The sequence below is a fragment of the Notolepis coatsorum genome (genome assembly GCF_963971535.1).
Source record: "Notolepis coatsorum genome assembly, chromosome: 1".
Taxonomy (NCBI): domain Eukaryota; kingdom Metazoa; phylum Chordata; class Actinopteri; order Aulopiformes; family Paralepididae; genus Notolepis; species Notolepis coatsorum.
The window spans coordinates 143,008,917-143,029,213 of record NC_140165.1 but is presented as its reverse complement, the minus strand read 5'-3'; the positions used below and the strand labels follow the sequence as shown (position 1 = coordinate 143,029,213).

The following is a 20,297-nucleotide window of genomic DNA, read 5'->3' as shown; positions in this document are numbered from 1 at the left end:
GCACACCTACATGTAAATACTTTATATTGTATTGTTTTTATTGTTTTTAATACATTGGTTACTAGATGAATGACTCTGACAAACACTTGTAAATGTCAGGAGGAGAAACCTCTATTTAAGAAGCCTTTGAAGCCTTGAGGTGAATAGCTGAAGGATTACCGTTACTAAGCAAATATTCCTGACTGACCACATTCATACAGTATGTGTTATCTGACGTGTGTGTCTATTTTGACTGTTTCAGGATGGGTGGAATTCCTGCCAAAACACACAAAGACGAGAAGCTTCTCATCTTTCTCGGAATTATAGATATCCTGCAGTCATACAGGTATGGCCTGACATTAAGGTGACATAAGATGACATAATGTGACCCTATAATCTCTTTTAAATATAATATACAGCAGTATTAGTATAGTATAGTATAGCAGTACTATAATAGTCAATTATAGTATGAGTATAGTATAGTATAGTACAGCAGTATTATAATAGTCAATGATAGTATGAGTATAGTATAGTATAGCAGTACTAAAAAAAACATCTAACCCTAACTAACCTTACTGTCATGCACTTGTCCTAATATACTAACCTACACTGTAGCACTCAACACTTTGATGAACATTGTTACTCAGCTGATAGAGTTGTGCCCTTCCTGATGACTTGTCGTGCAGAACTTGTAAGTCACTTTGGATAAAAACGTTACTAAATGTAAATGTGAATGTACTATAATAGTAAATTATAGTATGAGTATAGTATAGTATAGAATAGCACTGGCAGTACTATAATAGTCAATGATAGTATGAGTATAGTATAGTATAGCAGTACTATAATGTAGTCAATGATAGTATGAGTATATAGTATAGTAATTGTAGCAACTGCTATAGATTAGTTTTAATAGATGCTGTTGCTACAGCATGATTATCTTTATGTTGAATCATGTCTTTGTTATTTTTACATTATACTATTATATTATATTATTGTTATTTATATTTTTATATTCTATATTCTTACCGGTATATGTATTTATATCATTATTTATATTTCTACTATTCTCTTGTTTCCTGCCTGAATGTCCCCATGGGACAAGAGCACATGACTGACATGATGTTCTGCTCCAAGATTAGAGAAGCCTTTTCTACCCAACACCATTATAGTGGACACCGTGTCTATCAGTCTTCTCTATTTTCACATTGATTTTGTGTCCCAATGGAAAGGGGGGGAATGAGGTGTGTGTGTGTGGGGGGGGGGGGGGGGGGGGGGTTGGGGAGGCTTTAGAAGGTAGACGTTAGGGTCGTGGCCCAGTGGCTTTTAATCATCCTAGCTAACCACACACTGAAGCTATCAGTGTCTCCCTGACTCATCAAGGCGTTACATAACACACACACACACACACACACACACACACACACACACACACACACACACACACACACACACACACACACACACACACACACACACACACACACACACACACACACGTCACACACACACACACACACACACGTACACACACACGTGCAAACACACACACACACACACACAAAGAGAGAGAGAATAACAGATAACAGATAGCTGTAGTTTACACCCCATCGTGTTTTATCCCATACTTCCCCTGCCCACCGAAAGCTCGTCTCAGCCACAGAGTCGGAAAAAGGAGATGGAATGTTATGTACCATGGCAGAGGGGGGCTTTGGTTGGAGAACGGAAGTAAATGTGCTGGTTGTTGGATAAGCAGACACACTTTATGACGGGTCCTTTTGTTTGGTCTCCCCTCTCCCTCAGGTTCATTAAAAAGTTGGAACACTCCTGGAAGGCCCTGGTCTATGATGGCGTAAGTCGATAGGTCAACATGAATCTGACACCTGTGCTTTTTATAAACATGCTCTTCATCATTTCCTCACCTACTGTATTGATCGCCTCATTCAACTTCTTATGTCTTATGAAAGCCTGCCATTGTCTCCCCTGTTCTGTCTACAGGACTCGGTCTCGGTGCACAGACCTGGTTTCTATGCCAACAGATTCCTCAAGTTCATGAGTACGCGGGTGTTCCGGAAGACACAGAGTAAGTCGGAAGGTTGACGACGGCACCTTATGCCCCGGCGGCTTTTAAACTTGTACACAGCGCAGAGTATCAAAATTCCATTGTTTTATGGTATCGATAAAATTGCTTCAATGCTATCGAAATACTATTCAATGCCAAATTTCGATACCAAAGTAGTTAATTTCATCAGTAGCCAACAATAAGCATGTTTCTTCCCAGATATAAGGCTGGCCATTTTTCCTTGTTCAACCAGTCCGAAATGCAACAAAGCCTTTGCTTGGCTCATACCACACATAACTCAGCAAAGTAAGGTACCCATCCCTATGTAGCCTAGGTATATACCACCAAGTTACATTCGATGAGAAATTGGCCAGGATTGGCAGGTTGTACCAAAGAGGCTTAATACATCTGTAATCACTTTAGTAGTGGCACCGTTTAGCTAACCCGTAAATATCCTATAGCTGGCAATCCCATTGGGGTGAACAGGATTTGCTGACCTCACGGCTTTAATTGTTTCCAGTTGCACTGTTAGGGGATCCTTGTATTGTCGTAAATACCTGCCTTTGATGCGGATTCACTTCTAGGTGTTACCTGGATCCTTGTGTTACAGTAATATCTTCCTGATCAACCTGAACATAATATTGTTTGTGTCTTTGAAGGAGTTTTTCTCCTTTCACCAGCCGTGGTGTAAACATCTCAGTATTTCCTCCTGTATTTTACTGTGTCGGTCACCTACCGCATCAAAAATATTATCAAGATAGTAATATTTCAGTCAGACAATGGTCTCCCCTGTGTAACAAGCAGTCGGATGATCTGTCCTGTGCTGGAGAAATGGCAGCTACAGTTTAGGAAAAGCGCCAGCACCGGCCCCCCAACCTTTAATCTCAGATTCCCCCAGACCTCACTACATAATGTGGGATTTCATGGTCGCTGGTGGGAGTGGAGGTAAATGGTAAATGGCTGCTTTTTTATTAAGCGCTTTTATCTAAAGCGCTTTACAATTTGTTACTCACATTTGACCCATTCATTCACACACCGACGGCGGAGGCAACCATGCAAGGTGCCAACCTGCTCATCGGGAGCAATTAGGGGTTAAGTGTCTTGCTCAAGGCAGGGCTGTACAGTGCTATGAGGGCGTAGCATATTGCCCCTAAAATAGCCTGTGCTAGTAGAAAAAAATATTTGGGGGCACCCTTGTGTAGCACTTGTGTCACTAACAGTAACAGCTGTTCACCACGGACCAGGGCCCCGTTTCATGTACCTGGATAACTGAGTTAGCCGGATAACTTTAGCTGGATAACTGGGTTAGCCGGACTTTCCGGTTTCATATACGTGGATTTTCCAGATCACCATGCCAACAGATCCAAAAGTTTGAGCCTGCTCGAAAGCAGAGTTCAAGTTCAAGTTAGCCTGAACTATCGCCACGCCCCCGCAAAGAAGTGACAGCCCGTTTCCTGAAACTATTCCCACAGTCTACGATCTGCATTATACCATTCTGAATTACGTTTTTGTGCTCCATTCTTCCAGAGGGGGCTTTTGAAATGTAAAATAGACCCAAAATGCTGATATTAAATTCACTTTGTCCTAAATAATGCACGTTATATATACCGTGGCGACGGTGGCGCTCGCTCGTGCGATGTACACATGATGTGGTTATTTTAATTGTAACTGGGATTAAGATGTCTGATGAGATGCGCTGTTTGACGGATTTGAGAAATTGAATGAGCCGTTGACGTCACATTAATGAATGAGGATAAAGAGATAAACTTCATTCAAAACAAAGGATATTCTAAACACGGGTCTCTCGTTCATTAATGTATAAACAATGAATTTATCCCATCTGGCCCAGTGGCCCAGCGGTAGTGCTCAAGCCTGCCAATCCAGCGACCGGGGTTCAAATCCCGGTGTTTCCAATATGATTTTTTTGAATATAATATTAATGATTATACGCCAAAGTAGCCTGGTTTTAAGTTAAAATATTATAAATCTACATGCATTGAGGATGTCATTCTTTATATAGCTCTCAACGTGCACCAAATTGAATTATTCCTATATTGCAAAAAGAAGGAAAAGACTAGGGTCTTGAACCCCGGTCGTCCGTGTGAAAGTCAAAAGAAGAACCCGTTACACCACAGAGAAGATAAGTAAAAGATTGACTATACATCAATCAATGGGTAAGAGAGCCGTATCGTAATTCTGTATAACAGTTAACTAATAATTTTCGCTAGCAAGATCTCATTTGATTATTCAATCCAGCAGGCAAGTTTAAAGAAATATAATCTGATTGATTGAGGTAATGAGGGACTTAGAATTAGCCTATAGATAACGCATTTAACTTGTCGGCGAGGCGATTGAGCCGTATTGCAATCTGTCAATAAAGTCTTAAATCAATTAATCAATCAATGCCGTTGAGAATCAGGATCTCTGCCATCGATACGTGCTGGCTTTTCACCTAAAACGGCCGCGCGCATTTAGCCTGACTCGCAAGTCTGGCTTGAGTTAACGAGACTGAATCCACCTTTGTGAAACAGGAAAATCCCGGCTTCGAACATCGGGTTAACTGAAGCTGGATAATGGACATCTTGATCGACTTAGTTGAACCACGTACATGAAACAGGGCCCAGTTCTAGGTTCGAATGAGGAGAGGAGTAATATACACAGTTAAAGGAGTAGTAGACCAAAGACAAGGTTATAACAGTGACCGGTAGTTTATTCACAACAGCGCTAGCTAGACAATTACAATACATACAAACGTAAAAAGTGAAGTATCCCTTTTTGGTTCTTTTCTTAACCACTCCCTCTTTCAGGAAGGTTAATTCGATATCAAGTCCTAGGTTGATTGGATCAACACATTAGGTTTGGTTCAGACGTCTCTGAGGTTGTCACTAGCTTAAAGTTGGACATTAGATGTATCCCTTTTTCGTGAGTAACTCATTATCTTTCTTCTGCAATTGCAGATCAGTAAACTCTATATTAGTTTATTGTTCAGTAAACTCTATCAGTTTATCATTTCAATAGGTAAGTGTTTAAACATATTAATTTAAACCTTTAAGTGTGCAGGGAATGCAAGTACCTTATTAGGTGAAATGACCCTTTAAACTCTTCCTTTGCAGGTGTAATACGAACAAAGTACCAATAGAAATATTCAAGGTTATAGGAATGCAAATACCTTATCAGGTGAAATGACCCTTTAAACCATCTTTCTTTACAGGAGAACCAGCAGTGATTCAACTATAATCAATATGTTATCAGTGAGATTCAAGTATCTTACTGGGTACATTGACCCTTTAACTCGACCTCTTTACAGGAGAACATCAGTAGTTCAGGTATCTTATTGGGTGCATTTACCCTTTAACTCTCCCTTCTTATAGGATAAATATCAGTGGTTCAAGTATCTTACTGGGTGCATTTACCCTTTAACTCTCCCTCTTATAGGAGAAATATCAGTGGTTCAAGTATCTTACTGGGCGCATTTACCCTTTAACTCTCCCTTCTTATAGGAGAAATATCAGTACCCATATATACAATGTGCATCAATCAAATACAAAATACAATATCAAAATACAAAAGGTGAAACGGGGTCAAAGCCCTTGGAAGTCCTTGTGTTCTCGTTCAATCAGTTCGTGTCATAGAAAAGGATAGGATGGTCCTCGGAAGTTCTTGTGACTCAAGTTCAATTAGTTAGTTAATTCCTGATCCACCTCCTCACTGGGAATGAGGAAGGCAATTTCACAATCCTACCAGTGGGTTGGCTCGCCATCTTGTGTCGGTCCGGCACACTGTCTCGTCCCGCGTGGGCACACGTGGTGAATGGTGGTCGGCCGGGACTCCTGGGAACTTCTTCCCGGGGTGGAACGGGGTGCTAGAAAAACCTGGCCTGCGTTATACAGGCATTCAGAAAATAAAAGCTATTTACCATCTTTTATCGCTTCATCATCTTTTCATTGCTTTTAGAATGAATAATCAATCAGGCTACTTTTAGCTATGCTAAGCTAAAGTAGGCTACCTTATAACAGCACGTGGGAATATCCATCTGTCTTATGCTAGGTTAGGCTAAAGTGCGCTAGCATATGGGAACATTCCTCACATTCCATATTAAATTCTCAAAAGAATATACATATGACCCAATAACATTAACTATTTATGTTCTTACACAATAGCATTAACTATTTGTGTTCTTATTCAATGGCATTAACTTTTTATGTTCCTATAACTAAATAGTTATGAATCTGAAACCTGGGTTACACTTGCTAGTACTGATTTCAACCCTTTCATTCGTATTTCACTCCTTTTTTTCGAGGAATTTAAACGTTGCGAACAAATCTTGTTGGCCGTTTTCTATATCTCTCCTCCCTCGGTCTCTCTCCGTCTACCAGAGGAGCGGGGCTGTTAGTTACACACTAAAACACTCACACTCGCACATACGGGTACTTGAGAGGTGCTGTCCGTGCTGAAGCAGAGCAGAGCTCATCATAGCGGAGAGAACGAAACGTTCGAAAAAAGCATGCATAGCGTGACCTGTAGGCTTGGGCGGTATGACTTTCATTTTCATCAGCGGGGGGGCGGCGGAGCTTACAATATACTCGTTATCACCATACATAACGCTTATAAATATTGAAACACGTTGAGATTAGGGCCGTTCTTTCAACCTGAAAGTGCACTTTCTTCAACCTCGAAGTAAACAAATCACAGAACGGTAGCCAGTTAGTAGGTATCAACGTGAGCTCCCGGAACGGTAGCTAGTTAGTTAGCACCATCCAGGTATCAACGTGAGCTCCCGGGACAGTAGCTAGTTAGTTAGCACCATCCAGGTATCAACGTGAGCTCCCGGGACGGTAGCTAGTTAGTTAGCACCATCCAGGTATCAACGTGAGCTCCCGGGACGGTAGCTAGTTAGTTAGCACCACCCAGGTATCAACGTGAGCTCCCGGGACGGTAGCCAGTTACCCCGCACCATCCAGGTATCAACGTGAGCTCCCGGGACGGTAGCTAGTTAGTTAGCACCATCCAGGTATTAACGTGAGCTCCCGGGACGGTAGCCAGTTACCCCGCACCATCCAGGTACTACTATAACGTTAGCTCCCAGTCCCAGAACGATAGCCACGTAGGCGCGTGCTGTGCACTATAATCAACTCAGTGTCAGTGTAATAGCAGTCTGTGACGTCACGGTATTGAGAATCATACCGGCGGGATCTCAAAATACCGTGGTATACCGTAATACCGTCATACCGCCCAAGCCTAGTGACCTGTGTAACATTAAGTTACACTACTATCTCCTATCTTAACGTTAGCAAGCTAAGCATGCATAGCGCGACCCGTGTAACTTGTAAGTAGTAACTTGTGTTCCGCGGGGAAAGACCGGTCATCACTGCATAGAACTTGGTTTAATCCAAATATCCATTCAGAAACTTTGTATTATGAAATAATTCTGGGATGTCTGACTATTTCCCTATGCCTTGTTTGGTGTGAGTTCAGCTGATACTGTTGACACGCCCACTATGCAAAGCGTGCGCTCACACACACACACACACACACGCGCACACACACACACACACGCACACACACACACACACCTACACACACACACACACACACACACACACACACACACACACACACACACACACACACACACACACACACACACACACACACACACACACACACACACCCACACACACACTGCTCCGGTCATGCATCCACTCAACTCATGGAAAATATATCATCAGGCTATTGTTCTAAAAGTATCTCTACTAATAAAATGGAGTATTGAACCGTTTTTAACAGCTGGGTATTGGGTGGGACATTCTGACTTAAGAACTTTCTAAATAAAATAGAAAGTCCCAAAATAGTTAATTTATCTGACTGCTTGTATTAATTGATCAAAAAGTTGCCATGTGCAGTAATAGTTATATAAAAGAATAATAAAGCAATGTCGATTATGGCGGCTAGGTGGTGTAGTGGGCAAGGCACTCGCCACCAATGTGGAGACGCTGGGTTCGCGTGTTCGAATCCAGCTCTCCACATTGTTTTCAGTTTAGCTGGTCGTCCGCAGTAATACATATTGGCCGTATTACGGGGAGGGAAACTGAAGGGTGGGGATTGGGCGTTGTGGACCGCGTCTCCTACAGGTCGGTTGGTGCGCCTGCGCAGTAGAATCAGGAAGTGTCGGGGGCAGCGTGAGCCTCCCACGCGTTACTCCTCGCCACTGAGAGATCGAGCTGCGCAGGTGAAAAGATGTGACTGCTGTTACCTCAAGTACCGGAGGGGACTTGTGCTATGTATGACTTAGTCCACATTGCAGCCGGCTTGTGGGAGGCAAGAAACAGCGTTCATGACAGGGGAGGGTTGAATTGGATGATACGAAATTGGGATGGGAGAAAATATAGAAAATGGGAGAAAAAGTGGATAAAAAAAAAAAGCAATGTCGATTATGTTCTTAATAAAGAAAATAAATGCTTGCAAAATAATCAAAAAGAACCGATAAGAGTATCGATAAAGTACCGAACCGTTAAGCAGTATCGAATCGATAAGAGTAGTAGTATCGATAAAATCCTAGCGATCCATCCCTAATGAACACTGTTAATACACTGTTTTCAATGAAAGAAGAAATGTTTGCAGCTGTGGTAATACTTCAGTTGGTTTATTATAAAAGATACAAACCTGAAAACAAAAGCACTTAAATGTTAAATAAAAGGACCACAGTAATGAGGCAGGAGGAACATATTTTTTTGCACTATAATGGTAAAATTGTTATTTTAAAAAAGTGCCCCTAAAAAAGATTCTGTGCCCCTAGTGAAAAAGCTTAGCGTACAGCCCTGGCTCAAGGACACATCGACACGCTGCCCGGGAGGAGCGGGAATCAAACCGGAAACCTCCGGATTGCCAGACGACTGCTCTACCTCCTGAGCCACTGTCGCCCCCGTAGGTGGAGGTGGCCGTGGCACTGGTGGTGGGGGTGGAGGTGGAGGTGGCACTGGGGGTGGAGGTGGCCATGGCACTGGTGGTGGAGGTGGCACTGGGGGTGGAGGTGGCCGTGGCACTGGTGGTGGGGGTGGAGGTGGCACTGGTGGGGGTGGTGGTGGAGGTCCAGGGAAACACTGCTGGAGATACTGTCCATTGTCAACAGATACCAGATTACATTTTATAGCCAACAAAAACTGTATTTCTAACAGTTCCATGATGAGAGTTGTGGGATTTGTGATATACATTTTCAGTAAAGCCACACAGAGGCAGGAAGTGTTAGCTTGTTACCATGTTAGTGCTGGAAGTGCTTTATAAAACAGGTTTGTTACACAGTAGATCTAGTAAATCGCATGCATGCACGCACACACACGCGCACACAGACGCACACACACATGCACACGCACATGCACAAACACACACAAACATACACAAACATAAACTACTTATGCAGGTAGAAATAGGTCAAGAATAGGTCAACTTTCATGTTAGTTCAGGGAAGGAATACAAATATTATTCAGCGCTTCAATGCTTGTACTGAGCTCACCAATACTAACCTCAGTCACCAGCACCAGATGAGGGTAATGAATCACACACCCACAGCTGATCAATACGCCTTCACACCTCTCTTTTTTATACACATCCAACAGCCGCCGGAGCACCAAATTGTTCCGCCACTCTGGTGTTTAGGAATTGTTCGTGTCGAGATTAAAAACAAGAGGGAGAAAGAAAAACACTGTGGACACCCCCCCCCCAGTGATAAGATGGCTGGCGGGGATGATGATTTGAGGATTTAACGGTGTTATTACCATGGCCTTACAACTCTCTAGATTCCATTTCATGCTCTGCTTGTGAGGTAGAATGGAGACGGAGTTACATAATGACTGTTATGCATGTAAAGGTTTGATAGTTTTACTGCAAATTTCGGTATATTAGAGCTTTATCGTGCGTGAACACTGGTATGATCTCTTTTTTTTAATCATTTATCTCTTCGTATTATTCCTCCCTTTTCTCTCTTTTCTGTCCCCATTTGCTCTTTCTGTGTGTGTCTCTCTCTCTCTCTCCCTCCGCCCATCTTTCTCTCACTCTGTCTTTTATCTATCCACGCTCTCTTTCACTCTGCCACACAGCTATTCGATTCTCCCCCTCGAAGAGGACTCGCACCTCCATCCCGGCACTGAAGTCGTCCTCTCAGGAGATCCTGTCATCGCAGGCGGATGACACGAGTGAGGAGCAGGAGAGGAAGGACAAGTTGGGTGGAGCGCGCAGCCTGGCCAGTCTGGATGGACAAGGTATACCGTTGCCTTCAGGCACTGATCTAGAGTCAGTTTCAGTCTGTTAGATTCAATAAAGTTGTGAAGATGAGTGTCCCATGGTCACTGACCCCCAGATCAGGACAGAGCAGAACAGTAGCAGGACAGACACACATGGTCGGGGGAGGAACCAAACGATGACAGACTAACATTGTTTAAAAGCCACATAATTTTGTTGCCCACAATGTTGGGCAATTTGAGTGATCTTTGCAGCTCATTCCAATCATCAGCAGCAGAGGAGGTTTTACAAGCTTATGTCTTGTTTTCACACAGTCCTTGTGTGGTGTAGTGGTTAACACTGTCGCCTCACAGCAAGAAGGTCCAGGGTTCGATTCCCGCTTGGGGACCAGGTTTCCATGATGCCAGGTACCCAGGTGGGGTATCTCCCAGGCCTTTCTGTGTGGAGTTTGCATGTTCTCCCCGTGCTCGCAAGGGTTCCCCCCCCGATAAGATAAACCCAATGGAAAAACATGCACAACAACTATATCGTGCATCACTAACAACAACAGATCGCTAACGCTGTGGCGTCCTTGACGAAGACGGACAGGAGCACTTGGATTGGTCCCCTGGCGCGGCTCACGTTGACGCCTGTCTGCTCCCGGCTGCCCTTGGGGGGGAAAGGACGACGGGATGGGTTAATCGCAGACACGAATCGCATCGGTGATCCTACAGAGACAATGCATGCGTGTGTGTTCCGGTGTGTGTGTTGAGGATAATTGCATGCCAATTAAAGACCTCTGAGCAGATCCTGCATTATTATTATTATTATTATTATTATTATTATTATTATTATTATTATTATTATTATTATTATTATTATTATTATTATTATTATTATTATTATTATTATTATTATTATTATTATTATTATTATTATTATTATTATTATTATTATTATTATTATTATTATTATTATTATTATTATTATTATTATTATTATTATTATTATTATTATTATTATTATTATTATTATTATTATTATTATTATTATTATTATTATTATTATTATTATTATTATTATCATTATTATTATTATTATTATCTATTCGGCATTCTATTCTTAAAACCATTTGACGCACACCTACAAGTTGATTTTTCTGCTTATACCATGGTCATTTTGTCAACGCTATAACATAAAGCATTAAATGGCAACGTACTTGCACTTGCCATTGGTGTGTTTTCCTTCCCGGTCGTTAGTTTATCAAGTTGATGAGTCAACTGTTGCTGTTGTTACAGTTGATAATGTACAGTGACAGAAGCTGTGCTCTTTAATGTTGCTATGGGTTACAGGTTGGGTAGTGGATGCATTTAGAACAGTGATTTAAACTTGAGCCGAACTACGCGTGCGGTTTTAACGAACACACCGGCCAATAAGAAAAGAGTATTCGCTCAGACCATGGTAGAGCATGTTTTAGCTTTTAGCTTTAACTTCAGACTAAGATTGAAAAGTTCCAACATTTAAAACACATGGAAGCTGTGTATAATATTACTGGTGTTTACTGTGTGACAAAAAGGAAAAACTTTTATTCATCGTGGAGGTTGCGATCAAATCCTATAAGCTATAAAGCTTCTTAGACTTTATAGCTACATAAGGAATTTTTCTAGGGACACCATTTTCATATCAGTGGACTTTATTGAGGTCCTGACCACCAGGTTGGGCCAGATCAAACCATTCAAGAAAACCTCATTACATGTGGGATCATGCAATGGACATGTGAATCTAGTCTCTCTATCAAACAGAGAGGTGTATACTATATCTCTGTTTGGTAACATTCATGGATGTTCTCTGAGTTGGCTGGATTATTAACTCATTCGGGGCCATCCACGTAATATTACGCGTTTGCCCGACAACCGTTGGGTGCCATCCACGTAATATTACGCGTTTGCCCGACAACCGTTGGGTGCCAGCCACGTAATATTACGTTTTTGGTTAGTTTTTCTTTTTTTTCGATATTAACACATTGGGCGCCGGGCATTGTGCCCATCATTGTACCCAGTCTTCCAGCACTGTAACCCTATGGAGATGTTTACCTTCTTTGCAGGGCTATAACTTTTAAAATGTTATTGCTATATTGACATTACTATGGCCCATTCAACATCGATTATCTCTCGTTCCGGATGTGGGAACGTTATATTTTTTCATTCATACATTGTTGTGTTAATACCTTCGAGAATATAAGTATGTTTTTAAGCTTTTCTGCTGTAATTCCAAAAACGCTAGTTCTGTATCGTATAGCTCTCGCTCGGCATCACTCTCTGCACTGTCCTCGCACACGTGCACGCGCACTGAATAAAGACCACAATGTACCTTTAATCCCAATATTTGTCTGACCACACCCCTATCAGCTTACCCATATAAGCAGGGGTGGGGCCACCCACTCGCCTCCTTCTCGCTTTCACCACAAGGAAGTGCCTCGGTAGATCCCCACTTGAAGTGATGTGATGGTAGGAGAAGAGTTGGAAAACAAGGATACGTTGACATCATATCTTTATTTTCTCTCTCACTATTTTCGAGAAAATACGGCGATATTGTCTTCGTACTGGAGTGTCTGGAAGATGATGATCATTCTAAAAATCCTCCACCGGTTTTCGTATTGGGAGTTCGCGCCGCTACATGCCTTTCCAACTGCAGTCCTTGCTGTGTGCTGGTTGCGGTAAAGACACAGCTGGGCTGTAGGACGCGCCGCTGTTGTGAGAAGCGGTGGGTTCCAGGTTTGGTGAGTTATGTTTTGCTGGCAAGCTCCACTTGTCTGTTAGTGCTATGGGGGCTAGTTGACAATGTTTATGAAAACCGGCCCCAGACTAGGGTCCTTTGTTCAGCCTCTTAGGCGACAGAAGACCTTGGTCTGAAGCCCATTATAGTTTAACTAGTGGGCCACGACCATTAACACTGGTGATCCCTGTGTTTTCTGGACGAGTGGATGTCTCTCTGTCACCGTGTTAGGCCCCATCTTTCATATCCAAATGAGAGTATTCCCTCACGAGGAGATATGGGCATAGATGTTCATTAGCGGAAGATCTGTGTTCAAAGTCAGCTACACAGGCCAGTTGGGTATTGTGCTGGCTCCGTCGGGTGTTGGTAAAATCACTGTTGTAAAACTGTGTTGACATCTTGTTTCTCTTTTCTCTTAAAAAGTGAGGAGGGTTTCAGAACGGCGGCCTGTCTGGGTGAGTGTTATATCATTGTGTACAAGTTCAGGTGATAGCTGCTTAGCTTACGTGCTAGTGGTGGCCTACTGTTAGCCAGTCAGCTGTTAGCTGCGGCGCTAGCCTGCTGTGATCACTAGGTGGCCTACCTGGGTTAGGCTAGGAAACGTTAGCTTGCTGCTATCGGCCGAGGCCCAGCGCGGGGTGGCTCCGGCCCCTCGCGCGCCGCCGCGGTTCCCAACTCCCCTCTCCCTCATGGGGAGAGGCGGGGGGGGGGGATTCGAAGCTCCCCTCTGGTCGCGTGCGCCGTTCGCTTGGCGTCTCGCGGGCAGGGGCGGTAGCGACCGACGGTTGGAGCGGCCTTTAGCTTAATGCTACTCTGTTGAACGTGCTTTGATTATAACATGTTTTAAACACTCTTGACTACGACGTCATCTTTGACAGAGGATGTTCGTCGAACCTGCCCTGGGCCAGGACGGCAAGGACTGCGTCAACAAGAGGGACCGTAGCGACGGGGTGGAGCGGCGACGCTGCCCAGATCGACAACACGGAACGGCTGTGTTTACTACGGTGCCTTGAGACTGCACTTCGCTTGATCTACGCTCCGGGTAGGCAAGGTTTGGCCACACCTTGTACACTTCTTCTGGCTTTCCCTTCTAAATGTTTTGTAAATAACGATGTTTTCCAAAACGAGTGTTGCTGCACTACATTTAGGATACGACGCGAGTTGTGTGTGAATTGTCTTGTCACTGGTATTTTAGCTTCTCCATGCAAATCGGGTTGTTGTTACAGATGTGAAAATGATCTGGTTTGTTGTGTTGAGAAACATCATGTGTGTTTATATGTACCGTGTACTCCCAACTAAGGGGGTTAACTAACCTATAAAGCTATGCTTAGTGACAAATGAGTAAAGAATGATTCTTTTCTCAGCCTGTAATGACAATGAACAGTGTGTTCACATATTAACAGGTTTTCCTGTTTTAACTGGCCGTATTAAGGGTAAAGTAGGAGGATTGTGTTTCCCCCCGGTTCCCTGGGGACTTCTTCATCCTCCTCTCAGACATGTTGTTGCACTACATTGTGTCACTGTGTGGTAGGGATACGATGTAACCCTTAGCTTGATTGCTGAGGTTGTGCTAAAATAGCTGGAGAAACTTTATTTTCCTAAAAGAAAAGATTGTTTGGTCGCTTTCGTGTGTGCTTAGCAAGGCCTGTGGCCAATACTAATAGAGAATTATGTATTCTCTCATTATGAAAAACGGCGTTCCTCTGTAGAGTGTTTTTGCCATTTTTTGTAGGTGATGATGGGTTGTGTGTGTCATGTGACCTACAACTGGGTTGGACTGGCCACAGAAGCACATGTGTAAGTTTGGTACCGGGGCTCTTGGAGAGCCCTCTCTATTCTGTGTTTTTTCCTTAGTAAAAATCAGATAGCAGGTTAGCTCATGCGCTGTGTGAAGCTGTCAGACGCTTCATAGAGCTGACTATGACTGTGTCATACTCTCTTTTTGTCATTACATCGTATCATGGGTGTGGGGTCGTAAAGGGGTGAACTGGTAACCTTTCCTTCCCCTTTTTTCTGTTGGTCAGGGGTAAACCCACCTGTCCTTCAAGGTTCCTGTCACGTTGCGGTTCGGCACGTTACAGGGTGAGGGGGGGGGGGGGGGGGGGGGGGGAGTTTCCTGGTCCCACGGCCTGGAATATTGGGCATGTGCACCGCAGAAATTCCCCCGCCATAGAGTACGTCACCGTGCGCGTCTCTGTTGGTAGGACTTCCGTGTGCTGTTCAGGTCCATGTGATGGATCTGTTTCGGGGGGTGGTCAGGGCTCCTCCTCACCAAGCTCCTATTCGGGCCTTCTGTGAGTTGGGACTCCTCCTTCCATGTGAGGGAGCCTCCTTCAGAGTACAGAGCCTCCTCCTCAGATTGTCAAGGTGAGTGGACCCTCAAGAAGGAGTCCTACTCTATTGTGTATGTATTCGATTCAATTCGATTATTGAGTGTGTATGGGTTCAGTGCCTCCTCCCCGGAGAGCCCTAAAACCAATTTTTTACATGGCTCAAGGTGCAATATATTCTTTTCAATCTGTACAGCTCGCGTGGGAAGTCTCTCTGGGGATTCCCGTCTCCTTCCTATGGGAGGGTGGTGGGATGTAAAAATGTGAAAAATGTTTACCCCCGGCTGTGTAGACTGGGATACATACTGTTGGTGCTTCCTGCTTTTCTATTAAAAAGAGTTGGAGTTAGGAAGTGTCACACCCCTCTTGTCGTTCCCCTGGGCGCCTTGGGGATTCAATGACAGGTCTAAATAGCCTGTTCATTGATGTGGGTGTGTCCCGACGCACGTATAGTGCTAGCTCGGGGTGTTCTGTAAACAGGCGACTGACTGGCACGCCTTGGTTGCTTGAGGTTAAAACAGCGTTTTTATAAAGCAACTGGGATGGAGGTTTTTCCTCTTCCGACGACCAAATCCGACGACCTGGTTTGGTTATCGACGGATTCTCGTTCATATCTGGGGGATGATGACGGAATGGATCTGAACATATGTAGAGGGGTCTCACGCCCTGGGGGTGGGCCACCGGGCGCGGTTCGCCCGAACGTCTGGGTGGCGCCTTCTTTTCATGTTTAAGATCAACACGCATATCTGCCCCTTCTCCTGGAGTAGGCATGTCGGCGTGGTTAGGGCACGGGACTGGTTCTGGTCACGCTGGTCCGGATCAGTTGAACCCGTTGTCCGCCGGGGATGCAGATCTGCTGTTCTGGTACCCTGAGGGACTTGGGCTTTTTTCAGGGGGGAAAATGCCAGGTCGGCCCGGGTGTCACAGGGTTAAGCGCTATGGAGACCCTGGTTGGGTAAATTTTTTACTCAGCACTGTCGTAATGGCTTACGGCCATGCCAACCTGTACACGCTCGATCTCGTCGGATCTCGGCCGCTACACAGGTTGGTCCTGGTTAGTACTTGGTTGGGAGACCGCCTGGGAATACCAAGTACGGTGTGCTTTGGGCTGGTTCTCCATTCTTTTTCGCTCCTCTCTCACGCATGGCGAAGAGGGGCCTGTTGGGGTGGTCTTTGACCTCCTCTGGTGACCCTGTGCTTCCCGTATCGCCGGGCCCGGTCCGAAGTCATGTTTCGTCGACCCGTAGGCCTGGGTTAACCCTTTTTTGAAAACTGAAACACTTGTACTGCGGTATAGCCGGTGTATACCCGCAGGTGTGTTTTGGAGTTTTTTCTTGAGGGGTTATAGGAACAACCACCGCATTGGGTAACACCAAGGTGGTTGATTCCCTGGTGTGTTGGAGCAGTGTCAACTCCCGGGTTACCCGGTTGAGGGTGCCCCTGCACGTTCATGACGTCTGCCAATCGTGTCAGCCTTCTCTGCCTCAACCCCTCTGGGTGGGGTTTTTTAAATGGAGGCTTGGTCATGCAACAACGCCAGCATACGCCCCTTCCGCCGGGGCGGCTGTGTTCAGCTGTCCCCTCTGGCGCCTGTCTCGTCCGCAGTCTCCAGGCTAGGGTTAACAGCCTGTTTCCTGGTTTTTCCCCCGGTGCGCTGCCTGCTTCCGTTGGTTAACCTTTTTTGTGTGCTTACGGCCATGCTGACTGCCTGTTCTGCAGGGTCAGTGTGCCAGGCGGTGTACTATTGGGGGGACAGGGCCCGCTCGGCTGAGGGGCCTTTGTCCGAATACGCTGGCGATGTGGGGGGCGGGGTCACTAAGTGCCCACCTGGTGGGGTCTTGATGCTGGCATCATGGACTTCTCCGGGCCCCCGTTCCAGGGGGTCCAGTCCCTTTGGTGGGTCTGGGTCTTCCTTCGCGCTCCGCTGCTACGGCCTTGCCACGGGGTTGGGTTTGCCCTTGACCCCGTGATTCTGGGGGCAGTAACGAGGTTGTTCCCTCCGTTTGCTCCCGGGTGGCATGCGGGTTGTGCGTGTGTGTAGTCATGGGGTCAAGCCACGGTCTGCTCACCCTGTGCGTTGAGTTGCTTGAGTGCCTCTTCGCACGGTCGGGTCCGTCACCCTCCCGTGAAGCCCCCAATAGGGGGGGTTCCCTCCATTAGGGTGGGTCGGGGGGGCTCGGCCCTCCCTGTTCTGATGGTTGTGGGGGGCTTTCAGCGGGGTGTATTTGTCGGCCGATGGCTCTCGCTCGGCCTCCCTTGTGCAGAGTGACGCCGAGCGAGAGCTATACGATACAGAACGTTAGGTTATGACTATAACCAAGTTCTGTTAGTATAGTGACGCTCGGCGTCCGACGCCGCTGCAGCCCTTGATCTCGCCTTGTGGTGAAAGCTTGGGAAGGAGGCGAGTGGGTGGCCCCACCCCTGCTTATATGGGTAAGCTGATAGGGGTGTGGTCAGACAAATATTGGGATTAAAGGTACATTGTGGTCTTTATTCAGTGCGCGTGCACGTGTGCGAGGACAGTGCAGAGAGTGACGCCGAGCGTCACTATACTAACAGAACTTGGTTATAGTCATAACCTAACGTTATAGGCCCTGACGCATATGATAGATTATCAATTGGCGTTTCTTTCCTATACATGCTATATAAAAAAATTCAAATGTATATGATCGGTATACATTATGCTTCATCATGCGTGAAGGAAAGGGGGGGGGTCGGTTATAATTCATTGATCGCCAGTAACGGCTTTATTTAGTATGGGTTGATATATTGATCAGACTGATTGCAAACAAGGAAATGGACAATCGGACTGAAAATAACGTTAGTGTCCTCTTACCGTTTGCCACTGAGACTGGAGGAAAAAGATCCCAATTATTTGACGCCGATCTCCTAGATCCATTTCCGGTTTGTATGGTGCAATAAACGCCGAAATCATATCGATTATTGCGTTTCGAAAGCGATCCAAATGCACTCGAGTGTTTGTCTGGAGTCCCGTAACAAGATATGACTGCCGGAGGGATTTCCTCGATGCACCGACCGCCACTTCCGGTTTGACGTGAGTGTAACTCGCCCGACCATCCACCAGGCGGCGGTATTGAGGCGTTGCAATCTCCGCTGCAGTCCGGAGGGAGGCTGGATGAATTATGAATGCCATGGCAAAAAAATGTAATATTGATCCCAAAAACGATTTACGCCGTTGTTGGCATTCAACGGATGGCGGGCAATAACGACTTACGCCGTTTATGGCGCACAATGTGTTAATATCCTATTCACTGTCACAGAGCTGTATTTTGGCTGGAAAAGGCATATTGGGAGTCTGAAGGTGCAGTACCGGCCAGATCCTAGTAGTGGCGCTGTCTCGAGAATGCAGTAACACCTGTTGCAGACCAGGTGTCACACTGAAATCTCTCCTGGCAGACTTTTTTGTTAGTCTGAAGCGAGGGCTTCACTCGATCACATGGAATACTCTTTGGGATGCCGAATTCATTATGCAGTAAAGGATTATGGCATGGGCCAATGGACATATGATCTACCAGATGGCAATCAAATAATTGGAAAATTCTTTTTGGAATCCAACCGGCCAAAGGTAAGAGCAATTTGTCATCAATTTCAGCTTGATCGTGCAAGGATTTAATAGCCATCCCCCAGATCAACCTATGTTGTGATAAAATAATATATTCCTTTATTGATCCCCTTGGGGAAATTCAGGCATCATAGCAGCATGGGGGAAGGGGGGGGGGGTTACAGGTAGTAAAAACAACACAAGCAGTGTAAACAAATGTCAATATAATTTACTATCTAACTAACTGAAAAATATATTCACAGTATTCACAGTGTCACATAAGGTGCAGTATGCATAAGGTAGTGTTATAATTTACTATCTACTGAATATACTGAAAATATACATTATTCACAGTATCCACTCGTGGTAATAACGTGGTAATAACGAATGCGGTTATTGGCAATCAATTAATCAGAAACGACTTCCCCCGCCCCCCCCCTTTCATGCATTCATGATGGAACATAATACCGATCATACTGTATGCATTTGGATTTTTATGTGTGTAGGGACGAAACGCCAATGGATCTAACGTTATTAGCTTAGCGCCTTATAAATAGCCTTGCAGGAATTATCCCAGATCATTCCGATATAACACTCATATTCACCACGGTATAAAACGGGAACATATTGATGAAAAAAATATTTCTTTTATGCATCTTGAACGGAAGGTTCTTACTGTCAATTGACAATGATATTGGATACATAGCTATAATATAAAATATAGATTTAGCTCTACAAACAACGTGACGCACAGTGAAGAGTTGTAATGGAAAGCTGGCCTAACTACAGCAGGCCCAGTCTAATAGCTGGCACTGATTGACTTAATGAGGCCTGGGCCTGTTGAGGATGGCAGTGCTGGACATGTTGTTGCTGTATTTGTCTTGTATGTAGATTTTTGAAGGGGTATTGTTTGACATGTAGATTTTGAAGGGGTGTTTGTTGACATGTTTGTTGACATGTAGATTTTGAAGGGGTGTTTGTTGACATGTAGATTTTGAAGGGGTGTTTGTTGACATGTTTGTTGACATGTAGATTTTGAAGGGGTGTTTGTTGACATGTTTGTTGACATGAAGATTTTGAAGGGGTATTGTTGACATTAGGGATGCCCCGATCGATCGGCCAGCGATCGGTATCGGCCGATATTCAGCATAAATATGAGATCTGTGAATTCCGATAATGCTTTATTTTCGCTGATCGTGAAAACCGATCGAAAAACATGATCCAATTCTCAGTGGAGATCTCACTCGCTGACTTCTCTCTCAAGCACACAGCTGCTGCTGCTGCAGCGCACTGCCCCTCCTCCTCTATCTCCCCCTGCCCCTCCCAGACTCATGTCAACAGAGGCTCCGGCAATAGTCCTCCGTGAGACCTACGTGAG

General features: G+C 44.9%; 1 protein-coding gene across 1 annotated transcript in view; it reads left to right on the top strand.

Annotated features, from left to right (window-relative positions):
• The window catches only part of LOC311222947 (phosphatidylinositol 4-phosphate 5-kinase type-1 beta-like), a gene marked incomplete at its 5' end in the record, with an annotated part of 42,651 nt that overhangs the window by 2,480 nt on the left and 19,874 nt on the right, over positions 1-20,297 (top strand). Inside the window, 4 exons of the mRNA XM_084307621.1 lie at positions 242-325; positions 1,780-1,828; positions 1,975-2,059; positions 10,132-10,293. Of these exons, the coding sequence (XP_084163747.1) occupies positions 242-325; positions 1,780-1,828; positions 1,975-2,059; positions 10,132-10,293 (380 nt within the window). The remainder of the gene's footprint in view (positions 1-241; positions 326-1,779; positions 1,829-1,974; positions 2,060-10,131; positions 10,294-20,297) is intronic.